Raw genomic sequence first — 15,193 nt, 5'->3', positions numbered from 1 at the left:
AATGAATGAATGGTGGTACGAATGATCTTCATTAGAAGAACACAGCAGAGCATATGAACTGTTCAACAGTAAAGTGTGTTGAACCAGCAGCTGTAAAACCCTGTTGTACCCCAGTCCTCTACCCTTCCTCTTCTGGTGGAGATGTGCATTCCTCCACAGGGATTTACCATCAGACTGGTGCCACGCCTGGGCTATAAGGTTTAGGATTAGGGCTACAGGGCTTAGGGTTAGGGCTATAGGGTTTAGGGCTACAGGGCTTAGGGTTAGGGCTATAGGGTTTAGGGTTAACCCATGTCTCTTCCATGAAGCTATCAGTCCTATGTGGGAATACACGAGTACACCCTTGAGGGAAGTTTACCCTTGAAAGAGAATTGAAACGCAAATGATTGTTTTCTGATTTTTTAAAAGGAACAGGAAGTCTTTGAAAAAACAGTGGCAGGCTGTGTCCTGTCACGTGATTCCCCGTCGTCCTAGGAACGCATTCCAAGCAGCCGCGTCTCGTCCAATCAGGTGGCAGCGAGTTCGGAAGGCAGCCAATGGGATTCGAGTGTTCCAGGATTTAAACCTGCGCCGCAGAGCCTCTGGTATCGACCTCCTTCACTGTTCTCCACGACTCCCACAGCAACACAGCTCCCGAAATGGCTCTTCGTATGACCAGGGTAAGTCCAATTGAGTTGTTCGTTTGAATGTATCGTTTTGTTTGTTATAGTTCGTATGCATTACTGCATGTTTGTTCATGCTTTAGAGTGTGAAAGCTTAACTATGATCGAGTGAGTGCCCTCGTGTGTGTCTGCATGTTTGGTCGTGTTCTCGTGGAAACTTGTCTATTTCACCAAGAATTCGGGCTCGTGTGAATTCCATTTTTGCACCATTTCAGACAATCTAAATGGATTCCTCTTTTATTGTAGAATCGTCTCGCTTCTTCCGAGAACCAGAATGCTCTGGCCGGCAAGGCGGTGCTGGGCACCAAGCCTACCCTCAGACCAAGAGCTGCTCTGGGTGAAATCGCAAACAATGTCGCAGTCCCCAGACAGGGGCTAAAGAAGGTCAGTGTTTGTTTTGAGGGGGTAATTGATCTGTTCCCAAATGGTCCTCTAGCTGTGCCGTTGTACTGAAACCTGGCTGTCTTTCAGGATGCGAAGGCAGAGCCCGCCAAGGTGGCGGAGAGGAAGGCCAGTACTCGGGAGGTGAAGGCCCTTGAGGTGCAGCTCCCCAAAGTGAAGGTTGAGCCTGTAGTGCAGGTGAGACTCTAAAACAAAAGTTTAATGGTGGCTGCAGAATGTCTAGGTTTTATCCACTCTTGATTCACTGTACCTTAACTGTCAGTGTCATTGAATTCAAATCCAATCGTATTGGTCATGTAGTGGAATGCTTTTGGTACTCTAGCTCAACAAACAAATTGACAGGTGCAGTGTATGTAGCAGCAATAATAGTTGACTGTGTTTAGCACAAAGTGGTTTCCCCATTGACCTTTACTCCTCCACCCCACCTGTTGAACACTAGTGTCCTCTTGTCTTAGGTTATTCCTGAGCCGATGTCTCCCACCCCAATGGAGACCTCTGGCTGTGCGCCTAACGATCTGTGCCAGGCCTTCTCTGATGTCCTGCTGAACATCAAGGATGTGGACATTGACGACTACGACAACCCCATGCTCTGCAGCGAATACGTGAAGGACATCTACAAGTATCTCCTAAAACTTGAGGTTGGCATTTGATTCAAAACAAACTGATTTGTTTAACTCATTTAGTGCTGAGGGTGAATTAAGTCACCCTAATTGTCAGCATTCTAGAGTGCCAAGGGTGACTCTTCACAAAATGCATCCATTATGATGTTTCATATTGTTGCTAGGTCAGTGTCACAAAACACTTAGAACTCTAGGTGGTGATTTCTGGAATTCTTTGGCATGTAGTGAGTTAAACAAAATCAGCATGGTAATTTGGGAACTGAATGGTGTCTGTACTGTAACTCCTGCCTGTTTCTACCCCTGTAGGTTGATCAGGCCATCAAACCTAAATACCTGGAGGGACAGGAAGTGACAGGCAACATGCGTGCCATCCTCATCGATTGGCTTGTCCAGGTCCAAATCAAGTTCCGTTTGCTGCAGGAGACCATGTACATGACCGTGGGAATCATTGACCGCTTCCTCCAGGTAGAGTATTAACTATAGCTTTGTAATGTGCATTCTGATGACCCACTCCCTTGCCCATGCCATCCTGACTGGGAAGGACTGCAGTTTTTCAATCTACTTTCACATTTGATCGTTGTCTGGCAGAAACCCCACCTGACCCATCTCTGGACTCGCTCCCTTTTTCCCCTCTAGTCCTTTCAAATAAGGGAGGCCAAGAAATGGGTCAGGGACAGAACCACAACCATTCTGGCCCTTTTCTCTATAATTAGAAATGAATATCCAGTTGGTTTATTTGCATTGACCTAAAAACCATTGAAGAAAAAAATTCTCTTCCAACAGGAAAACCCAGTCCCCAAGAAACAGCTCCAGCTTGTCGGCGTGACTGCCATGTTCGTTGCCTCCAAGTACGAGGAGATGTACCCTCCTGAGATCGCAGACTTCGCCTTCGTGACGGACCGTGCTTACACCACAGCTCAGATCCGGGACATGGAGATGAGGATCCTCGAGGTGCTGGACTTCAGCTTCGGCCGTCCTCTACCCCTCCAGTTCCTGAGGAGGGCCTCAAAGATCGGAGAGGTGTGTTCTCTCTCTCCTTCCCCCGTCACTCATCCCTTCCTCACTCATTCTTTCTCCTAGTCTATCCCATCACCACGTGTTCCATTCTGGAACCTTCCCTACCCTGTTCCATTCTGCAACCTTCCCTACCTACCCTGTCTCCACATTCTCACTGCCTTTTTGTAGACTAAGTGTCTGACACCTCCCCCAGGTTACTGCAGAGCACCACACCCTGGCCAAGTACTTTGTGGAGCTCACCATGGCAGACTACGAGATGGTCCACTTCCCTCCCTCCCAGGTGGCCAGTGCTGCCTTCGCCCTCACCCTCAAGGTCTTCAACTGTGGAGAATGGGTGAGTTGCCCTTTGGATCACCATGCTCTTGTTTGCCTGTCCTTGTACTTTGGCCTCTTAAATGCGGACAAATGCTAGAAACTTATCGTCCCATTGAGGGTGGCCATTTTGTGGTGTTTGCCACCCTGCCGCTGTCCTATGATCTGATTGGTTTGTCCTCTCCTCAGAATGTCACCCTGCAGCACTACATGAACTACACAGAAGACATGCTCATCCCTGTGATGCAGCACATCGCCAAGAACGTGGTGAAGGTGAACGAAGGACTGACCAAACACATGGTGAGTTGAGGTGTTTTTCAAAACCTCCAGTTTAAGGATGGAGACTGAATATTCAAGGAGTTTCATTGCTTAAGGTTCTATATGTGAATTGTCCTGTCTTTGTTGAAAGGAACAGCTTGTTTTGAGACTGACCAACACAAATGTCTGTTTCAGGCGGTTAAGAACAAGTACTCCAGTCAGAAGCAGATGAGAATCGCCTCCATTGCACAGCTCAAGTCGTCTCTGATCAAGGACCTTGCTAAGCAGCTATGAGATGACTGACTTAAAAGCACTGTGTGCTTATTTTCTTGTACAGAATGTGTAACTTAATGTGATTTTAATTTGTTTTTAGTCAGACTTTCAAGTTGTTAGAATAGTCAGGTGTTGGGATCTGTACAGTTTCTTCTCAAACATTTTATTTTTTTTACTTTTTTGCAGTCTTAAGTGTGAATACTTGGAACTGAAGTGACTTCACAAATGTAACTTGTGTATATGATCAAGACAATGTATATTCAAATGTCATGTACAAGTCATAATGCCAATAAACATTTTATAAATTCTTAATTTGCATTCTCAGACCCTCATGCTTTTTGGGGTATTATCATTTGTTCATCCTCTCTTGTAGAGGATCCTGTCGATTCTCTCCCTCTACCATTAGAGGGAGCTAGAGCATTACTTGCTGACCTGTAAGCTGTTGTCTTCATTAATCTGCTGCAGTTCAAATGCCCATGCATTTTAACAGTTGTGCACCTTCAAGTGTCCTGGATTTTCACTTCAGTCACACTATTGTGCTGTGCAAGGATGTGTTGTCATCCATACACCAGTGACTCAATTCATTAGCCTAACCTTCCACCTATTGCTACTAAACTAGGGGCCACCACAGGGAAACTGAATGGGCTAAACATATTAATGCAATTCCCATGTCTGAACACTCCTGTTTTTAACATTCCCTGGCTCTACATGTGCTGGTCTGTCCTGCTGCTCTCAGGTCTGCTACAAGCATTTTCTCAGACCTCATCCAGGTCAGAGGTCACATCCATTCCCCTGCTCCTGATAGGACGACTGCAGGCCGATCCCCTTCCTGGATCCCAGTGGACCGATGTGTTGACCTGATGTTTTCATGTGAACATGTGTCCGTCACTTTGCTCCAAGTCATTCTCTGTTGAAAGCCATTGGTAAGTAAGACCTTTCAATTTTCTCATGTTTGCAGGCGAGGAATTAATGGGCCTTTCTGACCCCAAGGTGGCAACATTGAGCTGCTATTCATGGGGCATAAAGCTCTTTCCACTCATTTTGAAAGATTCAGTTACTTCTATTACCATGAAGCCTATCAGGTCATGGACAAAAATGATTTAAATAGTTGGGAAATTATTCTAACTTCATTTTGTGTTGAAGTTATTATCCCGGTAATTATGCGTGTGCTCAGATTAAAGCCCCTTTGATCTGTAATTCATCTGTTTTCTCTCTCCCTCTGCAATTGTATTAATTTCACATTGTCCGTTCTTGAAATAAAAATGTGATACAGTCGTGTCGGTTTCCTTTAAATTGTAGTTAGCCTAGCAGCCACTGTGACCACTCTGTTCTGAGGACACAGTCACCTTGGCTTATTTCTGGCCGAGCTATTTACTGTCCTTTTAGACCTTCTTCTTCTACATCTACGGGGTTATATTGCAAGCAAAGTAACTGTATTAAGACCTCCATGACTATTGTCAAGAGGAACATTTAGATCCCATTAGAATAAAGACAGCAGATGTAGAGTGGACTCCTAGCCCGTCCTGTAGAGCTTCCAGCGTACATTACAATTGATCACATCAAGCCACAAGTATTTAAGACTAATGGACAGAGGAGGGGAGGGGGGAGGAGCTATCAATTGGCCCATCCAAAGCTGAGGGCCTGGGGGATGGGATGGGATGGGGGGGGGGGGGGGGGGGCTTGTGCAATGAGCCCCCCTAACCCCCCCCCCACCCCCCCAGGGGGATTCCGTAGAGCGCATATGGGCTACGAGACCACCTATGAACTATGATGATCATGACTGATACACTCAGAGGGATCTCTGAGTGTATCAGTCATGATCATCATAGTTCATCTCTCGCTCCTCCGAGGGTGATGTTTCACAACAGTTTGTTGGATAAGGGACCAGTGTTTGAGAAACACATCGCTTGGCTTTGAAGAGATGGTTTACTGTAGTTCATTGTTCCGTTGTCAGATATACCGACCAGATATGTTTGTGTCTAAATTAGATCACGTCCAATTAATCAACAACACATTCACACCAGGAATTGAATTTACACCATTATATATATATATATATATACCACATTCACTTGTTGGAGAATCATGCACAGGAAGTGGCTTTACTATAGAACACAAAACTGCAAAAAAGTGAAAGCCTAACCTTCAGAAGACGATCACGGACATGTCCGAGCCGTCTATATGTCTCCCTTTAGAGAAGACAGACAATATAGGCATGGGGGGGCGGTACTTAACGTTACCCATCAGTTCATCATCTCAGCTCTACCTTCTGCTGCTCTCCATAGGGACACGGATGATAATTAGTCTCAGTTACCCTAGAAAGCTGTGCTTTTAAACCCCAGGCCCATGCTGAGACCTCATGCTTGGAAGCTGAGGTCATGACTGGGCAGCCGGATCAGTTTACAAGACAGATTCCTCCTGTGGAGCCTGAAACCAAACGGTTGAAGCTGCCTGGAACTCTGGACTCGGGCCTTTTCCTTTTGTCTTTTTCATTGTGTGGTATGACGAAGTGGAACAGCCAACCGAAAGAAGGTCAGAGACATGTGACCAATGGGAAACGGTGTTGAAACGATTAGCGTTTCTTTCTTTTTTGGGGGGGGGGGGGGTCATGTTGGATGCTATGAGCTGATGGTTGAACAACAACTATGTGTTCTGTGTACGTCAAACTGAATTTAGGATTTGTTGTGTTCACAGGTGCGACACCCCAGAATGACATCAGATGACACGCTGTGATGACAGATTGAGGACGCTCAGGGGGGCGGTCCTTATTCAGAGACAGTCAATCCGCATAAAAATCACAGAAACTCATGTCACATGTCTGTGTTTATTCAACCCTCTTCAATAAATGAATTCAAGAGTCAGCACTGAGGCCCAGAAAGAATGCAAAACTTGGCCTCCGAAACCCCCCTTCAGAAATGTCTGCAATACATAACTCACCCAAGAGTCGAATTGTCCCAGACCAGAGTCAAAAGTTTGGAAATACTTCTCAGTCTAAACATTCATCTGAGATGGTCGGGGATTCAACAAGTGCACCCTTCAAAAGCAAGTCAATGCCTCTCACCTCCCCGTCCTCTGTGCCTGCGCGTCTTATTCAATAATGACAAAGTCAAACAAACAGGGGACCACGGCGGCCATGTTAGGGTTTCTGTGGGGGGGCTAATAGGTCTGCCGCTGGCAACCGGACTGAAGCCTTCGGCCCCTGGAAGCCAAGCACAAATAAACACTGGGGCATTCATTTTCACAATTTATAGATTTTCAAATAAAAATCTGTGTGTTTCCTGAACTTTACCGACCTTTGCCGCTCAAAAGCACGCGGGGGGAAGAAAGCAGGCTATTGTGGCTCTGAACAGTGGTCTGTTCAGCCAGGTGTGAAAAGACATCACTCCATGGCTCACTCCAATTAACGGAGCAGAACTCCTCCTCTGACCACGGAACCTCTGAGTGAGTCAGGAGAGAATGGCGAGAGGTCTTTCATCCGCTTTCTCTTCAATCAGGTTCATAACCTGACATTTCTGGAATAAACTGCAGAGCGAGAATCTTTATTTTTGCACAAAAACCACTCAGTAGGTTGGAGATTGCGAATGATTTGTTGGTTGCTTTTAAGAACTTAAGAAATTACAAACTCATGCCAACCAGTTAGTTACAAAAACATGGTCTTCATACATGGTTATTACACTAGTAGTAATGCATTATATTTACATAGTTATTACACAGTGAATAAGCAGTGGATGGAGGTTTAAACAACCAAACTAAAGCTGGTTTTATTATGTTGGCCGTTTAATCTCAACATGAATCATACTGTTACTATGTAATTGTCACATTTTGGGGGATTATAGCCCAACATGTTGTTTATGTTTCGATTTTACGAGATGTGAAATAATGAGAACAAACCGCCGTAAATCTGGTTGCTTTAAAACCAAACATTGTTTTTTCTCCCTCTTTTCTTGTTCTTCACACCATGCCTGCGACCGGCGCCGGCTTCAGGACGACTGAAGATTCAGTTACTGGAAACATTTCATGGAAAATTGATTTTTATCAACCTGTTTGCAGAATTTCTTACTACTTTTCCAATGATATCATGTTGTCTTACTACAGCTGTTATGTTGTACGTTAGGTACTGGATTTGACTGAACTTTGACCTCTTATCAGGTGGAAGTTTCAATGACGTGTGGAATCCTTTGGAAAATGGCAGATTTCCAAACACATTTTCTATACCATCACGACCGTATTGCTTACGGTAATTTATGTTCAACGTAGTTCCACTCGATTCCCAAAACTACATTTCCATTCCACTTCTATCCCTATACTATACTATCCTATCCTATACTATACTATACTATCCTATACTATCCTATCCTATACTATCCTATCCTATACTATATTATACTATACTATACTATCCTATATTATACTATACTATACTATACTATCCTATACTATCCTATCCTATACTATCCTATCCTATACTATATTATACTATACTATACTATACTATACTATCCTATCACTTAAATGAATATAAACATCTCAACTGTAATATAGATTGCGTATATTCCAGGCAGGCTTTGACACTTAAATCCCACAATGAGAAGAAGGAACTACAGGATTTAGATTCCACCAAACCTGAAAACCATAGTGAAAGGATCCCAGCCATAGTAAAAGCAGATACCACAGAATGATATAAACATCCTATATGATTAGTCTTTTATCATCAAGGCTAAAACACTCTGGGAGATACTGTAATTTGACCCAGGTGAGTCAGGCTGGCCAATACTTCCCCTGTCATGTTATAAATCCTCAGGCTGCTGCTGACACATTGTAAATCTACCCCTAGGGTCACTTCTCTCTGAGGGCCATCTCTCTTTGGTTGTCTGCTTCATGCTGCGTTCAAGTCCTCCATCTTGTCCCCTGAAGTGTGCGCTTGTGTGCACTATTCCTCTGCGTGCTTTAGAGGAGTGCACAAGTGCACACTTCAGGGCGGAGAGTGGAGGATTGAGACGCAGGGAGGGACAGCGGCAGGAGAAGGCTGCTGAGCCTGGCCCCTGTCCCATGTCCCCTGGCCCCTGTCCCCTCTCCCCTGTCCCCTGTACGACACCTCTCAGCCTGGACCCTGTCCCCTGTCCCCTCTCCCCTGGCCCCTGTCCCCTCTCCCCTGTCCCCTCTCCCCTGTCCCCTCTCCCCTGTCCCCTGTATGACACCTCTCAGCCTGGACCCTGTCCCCTGGCCCCTCTCCCCTGGACCCTGTCCCCTGGACCCTGGCCCCTCTCCCCTGGACCCTGTCCCCTGGCCCCTGGACCCTGGCCCCTCTCCCCTGGACCCTGTCCCCTGGACCCTGGCCCCTGTCCCCTGGACCCTGTCCCCTGGCCCCTGGACCCTGGCCCCTCTATGGCATCTCTCAGCCTGGACCCTGTCCCCTGGCCCCTCTCCCCTGGAGAGTACCTTACAGGACCTTACAGTACCTTACAGTACCTTACAGGACCCTACAGGACCTTACAGGACCCTACAGGACCTTACAGTACCTTACAGGACCCTACAGGACCTTACAGGACCTTAAAGTTGGAGAACCGGCAATGAACTGACAGCTGAAGAATATGCTTGTGCGATGAAATGTTCACGTTCATTTCAGTGAGATTTTTATTAGAATCAGCCGGGGTGACCTAATCGTCAGAGCAGTCTGTTTGTGTTGTTGGTTTGTACTCCGGAGCGTGCCAAAACGCTGTGCGTGTGCGTGTGTGTGTGTGTGTGTGTGTGTGTGTGTGTGTCGTACACTGCTGAGTCAGCACTTTCGCAAATTGGAATGGGCGGGGTGCCTCATTTTTCCGTTAGCGTGAGCCTCATGAAGAGGCAGGCTATTCCCCTGTTAGTGACATTATCATGACGACCCGTATCATCTAGTTGATGAAGCTCCTGACCGTTTCTCTCCGTCCTTCAACTCTGTCACCCGCTCTCAGAAGCGGCCGCGCTCACACGCTCCTGCGGGCCCTCCGTCACGTCACGACTGTCTCCGTGTCTCTTTGACTTTACCGTGTAAAGAGGTACTTAACCCTTCTTTGATGAGCTCACCTCCATGAGGAAAACACGTCTGTGGACGTCGTCACAGACGACCCTTCAGTCTGTAAACAGACTCAGCGAAGCGGGTGAATCAACGTGTGACATCGACATCAGCACTGCATCAGCTGTTTGTTTTGTAAACAGGACATTATTATGCAAGGAATTGGGGAGTCTGATTTACCCAAATTAGATAATTATAGGGAGAAATGTGTGATGATCTCAGTCATGGAGCTTACCCTACACACTACCCTCCAGTCCGCCCCTGAGTCCTTGTGAACAGAAGTGGTGTTATTGATTAGATTAGTCAATAAGCCCGGTTTCCTCCCCTGCATTTACACTAATGCACTTAGGGAAAGCGTCCCAGGCAGGCAGGCGGGCGGGTAGGGAGGCAGGGAGGGAGGCAGGGAGGGAGGGAGGGAGTCAGGGAGGGAGGGAGGGAGGGAGTCAGGGAGGCAGGGAGGGAGGGAGGGAGGGAGGCAGGGAGGGAGGCAGGGAGGCAGGGAGGCAGGAAGGGAGGGAGGCGGGGAGGCAGGGAGGGAGGGGGGCAGGGCGGGCAGGGAGGCGGGCGGGCAGGGAGGCAGGGAGGGAGGCGGGGAGGCAGGGAGGGAGGGGGGCAGGGCGGGCAGGGAGGCGGGCGGGCGGGGCAGGAGGCAGGAGGAGGGAGGCAGGGAGGCGGGGGCAGGGCGGGCAGGGGAGGCAGGGGGGGGGGGGGGGGGGGGGGGGTGGGGGGGGGGGTGGGGGGGGGGAGGGGGGGGGTGGGGTGGGGGGAGGCGGGGAGGCGGGCGGGCAGGGAGGGAGGGAGGGAGGGAGGCAGCCTTGCAGGCCAGGTTATAAAGTGCATCAGAGCTCCTAAATTATTCACAAGCTCCTTCGCCAGCCGGGGCTTCCATTAGAGGCAGTGTGGGGGGGGGGGGTGTGTGGAGGGGGTGGAGGATGAGGTCACACAGCCCAGTGGAGCCAGACAAGGGCACCTGGGGGACTGAATGATTGAGTCAGCTGCTGTGGAGCGGTGCGTTGGTACCGTAGGAGGCTGGAGCGGGGCGGCGCTCCCTCGGGTCACCGGTCAGGGGACCTGATGTCCACAGCACATGAATGAAACAGACCAGAGGAGGTTTGTGAATTGAAAGTTACATAATCACATTTGGTGGGTTCCGATTACCCCAGAGGGGGGAGAATGAATCGGGGCTCAATTCTAGTAGGTTTTGTCACATACTGTTGATACTCGGCCAGTATGAAAAGAAAACTAATATTTAACATGAACCTTAAATAACATATGACTACCGTAGTCTGTTAGACGTTCATTTAGCATTCACATTCCAGTCTTGGAACACGAGAAAAGGAACCTGAGACTATTTCTGATAAAATCATCTGCACAAATGAACAAAAAAAGATAAAGACATATCTTCAGCAGAGATTAAAGGGACATCTAACGACCTCTCTGCATTCAGCGCTGTCCGTCAGCGCCACATGAGGCAGAGTGCAAGTACAGGGCTATCAAATAAATTGGAGTTATTACCACAAACAGCACTCACAGAAGATGGAAATTGCTGCATCACTTCACCCATGAATGACAGACATCATAATGGCAGTAAAAATAAACACACAGGCGTGACACACTAAAAGGATTTTTTTTTATCCCATCTACCTTTAAACTGCTCCCCTGAGAGGTTTGGCGACGTGTCTTCTCAGAGCCGAGGCGGCTACTGAAGGCTCGTCAGTAAGGCCACTGTAATACCTTTTGTAATACCCTGGAAGAAGCCAAAAGCACACAGCCTAGCATGGTCTCTGATGGGTTTCATCTCGAGCCACGATAACCGCTGTGGTTATGTCACACCTGATATCAACAACTGAGCTCACTGTTGCTTAAACAGAGGAGGAGGACAGGCGATGTAGACAACACAGGGCCTCGCTGCCAGGCTCAAAAACACATGAAACAGGCGTTGCGTATTTAAAGAGAAGAGAGTGTGAGGTATTTCCTTTCTCCTGCTGGTCTGCTTTCCTCTCATTTCTGGGAACAGCAGCTGAATGTATACACAGCAGAAACACCGTGGAAAATCAACATATTCTGCAACAAAGCCGAGAGAGGGAGAGGGAGAGAGAGAGGGAGAGAGAGGGAGAGGGAGAGAGAGAGAGAGAAAGAGAAAGAGAGAGGGAGAGAGGGAGAGAGAGAGAGAGAGAGGGCATTAACATTGCCAAAGAGCCTCTCTCCTCTGAGCTGAGGGTTTCAGGAGAGCTGAAAAGGTCTTCACTGCTCCGAGCATTAAAATCACTGGCTCAAGCTAACGTCCAAGATGTTATTGCACTGAAGCCTTCTGGGATATTTGGGCAATGCGTTCTAACTTCACGGTTTGATTCGATTTATTTTCTTTTTGATGACATGGTGGAGGGAGGCCAGCGGGAGTCATTCAGTGTGTTGTGTCATACCTTAGTGAATGAACGCCCTCTGGAAGGAGCCGTTGGAAGGGAGCGCAGGGCCCTGCTATTCTGCCCTCTGGAAGGAGCCGTTGGAAGGGAGCGCAGGGCCCTGCTATTCTGCTCTCTGGAAGGAGCCGTTGGAAGGGAGCGCAGGGCCCTGCTATTCTGCTCTCTGGAAGGAGCTGTTGGAAGGGAGCGCAGGGCCCTGCTATTCTGCTCTCTGGAAGGAGCCGTTGGAAGGGAGCGCAGGGCCCTGCTATTCTGCTCTCTGGAAGGAGCCGTTGGAAGGGAGCGCAGGGCCCTGCTATTCTGCTCCCTGACAGCCTCTCACTAGTATGTGTGGCACAAACTCAACCCTGTTCTGAGTATCATTATTCCTTCAGCCCGATAGAATGAAACACCTACAGAGAAGAAGAAAAAGAAAAGAAAATCCAAATGAGAATGATTTAGTTATTTCAGACAATTCAAATGCATACATGCCAACGTTACATATCGTCAGGCCTGTTTCCCCCCGGGGGTCCGGTCCATAGTGACTCACAGACAGCTAATCAAACATAACTCAGGCTAGAACACGTTCAGTAGCTACACTGATTATCTCAACCGATTAGAGGAATTCAATTAGCAGAGCTCCCACAGGCCCCCGGGACGGCCCCCGGGACGGCCCCCGGCGCCAGATGGCATGGAACAGGTTATTGGGACTATTAGAGTGATCATATTATAGGGGAAATGGATTGAGATGGACAATTATATTTGGACGTGAAGTTTCAGTTACAAGAGACAAGGTCAACTTAAATAAACAATGCAATCACTCTTCAGACTGTAAACAGGAGTAAATGTGGTCCTTTGTGGCTCAGTGGGTAACAACGCTAGAGCACGGCGCTAACAACGCTTAGGTTGTGGGTTTGATTCCCGCGGGGACCATATATACTGAAATGTATGAACTCACTGCAATGTAAGTTGCTTTGGATAAAAGCGTCAGATAAATGGTGTATATTATATTATATTAGTAAATGGCACAGCATGCTGCAAATATTCAAAGCAGGAAGGATTTACATCTATACAAGGTGTCAGAGTAACATTTACAGTAGCGTAAGGCTGTTGATTGAACATTAGAGTCCTTGACCCCAAACAAACACATATAAAAGTGGTGGATGTCTCTTGTTATTGTGGATGCTTGCCCTCACACCATCTGTACTGCAGTTAAAAATAAACCGGGTCTTTTCCATGGAGAATCACAAATACATTTCAAAAGCATCAAAGCCACAATAAAGCTTGCCCTGGAGATGGACTCTGCTAGCAACGCATCCCAAACGATACTTCACTTCATTCACAGAAACAGGATTGGCTGAAAATAGAAAACATTTATAAATGAGTACAGTTGGTCCCCGGTTGTTGTTTTTTTGTATTAGTTTGTAAACTGAATGGCCTCAGTCCATGACGGTCAGAATGAGGGGCGCAACAGTGTTGCTGGTGTGATGGTTCTGTATGTAAGATTAAAAGGCTGCTAGCTGAGGAACATCTAGAAACATCTAGAAACATCTAGAAACATCTAGTTAGAGATCTACAGTATCTTACCTCACGTACTGTTACTGCCAACAAGTGTGTCCTCTGCTCAGGCTGCTCTATGTGTTATGTCATATTCATTTGTGCACATTTTTGCTGCAAGTTCCTTCTGTTTATTTATGAGGAAAGTGTGCAGCAAATGGACCCTTTCATTCAGCCCAGATCCACTGTGCATCTCATTCCATGGCCACCAATAGAGGTCTCTGTTTCTGTTTCATGGTCCATTCTTCTTCGTAATGTGTTCCCTCATATCCCACTCCTTTCATTCCATCAAGATCACGGCTGATTTACCTCATCACGGTTTTCATGAAGCACAGAAAAACATTGCCTCAGATGTTATGTTACAGGTATATTTTTCCCAGCAGAGATGGAGAATATGCCCATACCATCATTCCAAGTGAAACATGACATAAATCAATTTGAATCCAATTCCAAATTTGGTTTACAATATCAATCCACTTCAGAGACATGTTCTAATGCCGTTCTGATGTCACAAAGCCTTTTTTTGGTTTAAATTTGGTTAAACAATGCCACAGATTTGAATCTGTTAGGGTTTTGACCAGACGGAAAAATCATTTAAACCATAAATAGTTTTCAGATTTCCCAAAGGTACCCCACCGTGGGGGGTTTCAACGGTGCAACATGACAACTGTTAAACAAGCCCAGTCCTGGAGACCATTTACAGACAATTCCTTTCTGTTATACTTAGACTTCACGTCCACACCTCCTTCCTCTACGTCAGCTGTTCCAGGCATTCAGACTGTTCCGTCAGGCCCAACCTTCACTGCAAAGAATGCCTCCCTGCATCCAAAATGTCTGTCTCCCATCCGTCGGACCTAATCCTCTTCCCTCTAGAAACAACCCCTATCCTAGCCTATCCTAGCCTATCCTAGCCTATCCTAGAGACCACTGCATAGATCTGAGAGGATTGGATTGAAATGAGAATATTAAGATCAATACAGGTCAACACAGGTGTCTCTGTCTGTAGGGCCTAACATTACTGATGCTTTGTTTACCATCCAGATATGAGAACCATTGTACTTCATAGAGTATCATTGTTCAATATGAGATGGAGCTGAAACAAATGTTTTACATTTACATTGATGGCATTTAGCAGACGCCTTTATCCAAAGAGACTTACAACAAATACATTTGTTTAAGTAAGTGAATCATTTATCCATCAGTCATCATAAGACATAGTAATCTATGCTCAGACCAGGGGCCATAGGCAGTCACAATGCTAGAAGAAGGAGTTTGTTTTTATTTAATTATTTAATTATTTTTAATTATTTTTTTATGGACATGCCCTGTAACCACTACAATTAATAAGCTTGATCTTATTGAAAAGGATACTGATAGTACAGATACACTACACAGCCTGGTCCTACAGATACACTACACAGCCTGGTCCTACAGATACACTACACAGCCTGGTCCTACAGACACACTACACAGCCTGGTCCTACAGATACACAACACAGCCTGGTCCTACAGATACACTACACAGCCTGGTCCTACAGACACACTACAGAGCCTGGTCCTACAGATACACTACACAGCCTGGTCCTACAGATACACTACACAGCCTGGTCCTACAGACACACTACACAGCCTGGTCCT

General features: G+C 46.8%; 1 protein-coding gene across 1 annotated transcript; it reads left to right on the top strand.

The window, feature by feature from the left end:
• Positions 1–408: 408 nt before the first annotated feature.
• Positions 409–3,856, top strand: ccnb1 (cyclin B1). Its single transcript, XM_083669469.1, has 9 exons — positions 409–659; positions 909–1,046; positions 1,134–1,241; positions 1,520–1,702; positions 1,991–2,149; positions 2,468–2,704; positions 2,895–3,035; positions 3,203–3,313; positions 3,467–3,856. Exons 1-9 carry the CDS (start codon positions 639–641, stop codon positions 3,563–3,565), a joined length of 1,197 nt encoding a protein of 398 aa, XP_083525595.1. The 5' UTR covers positions 409–638; the 3' UTR covers positions 3,566–3,856.
• The last annotated feature ends 11,337 nt before the right edge of the window (positions 3,857–15,193 follow it).

This window comes from Argentina silus, assembly GCF_951799395.1.
Source record: "Argentina silus genome assembly, chromosome: 5".
In the NCBI taxonomy this organism is placed as follows: Eukaryota; Metazoa; Chordata; class Actinopteri; order Argentiniformes; family Argentinidae; genus Argentina; species Argentina silus.
The sequence above is the reverse complement of the archived record's forward strand: the minus strand, read 5'-3'. Positions and strand labels throughout refer to the sequence as shown.

Excerpts from the sequence above, each read along its gene's own strand:
- ccnb1 (XM_083669469.1), top strand. The coding sequence starts at position 639 with ATGGCTCTTCGTATGACCAGG. Across the intron at positions 2,705-2,894 it reads GGGCCTCAAAGATCGGAGAG|GTTACTGCAGAGCACCACAC; the intron begins GTGTGTTCTCTC and ends CACCTCCCCCAG. Across the intron at positions 3,036-3,202 it reads TCTTCAACTGTGGAGAATGG|AATGTCACCCTGCAGCACTA; the intron begins GTGAGTTGCCCT and ends TCCTCTCCTCAG.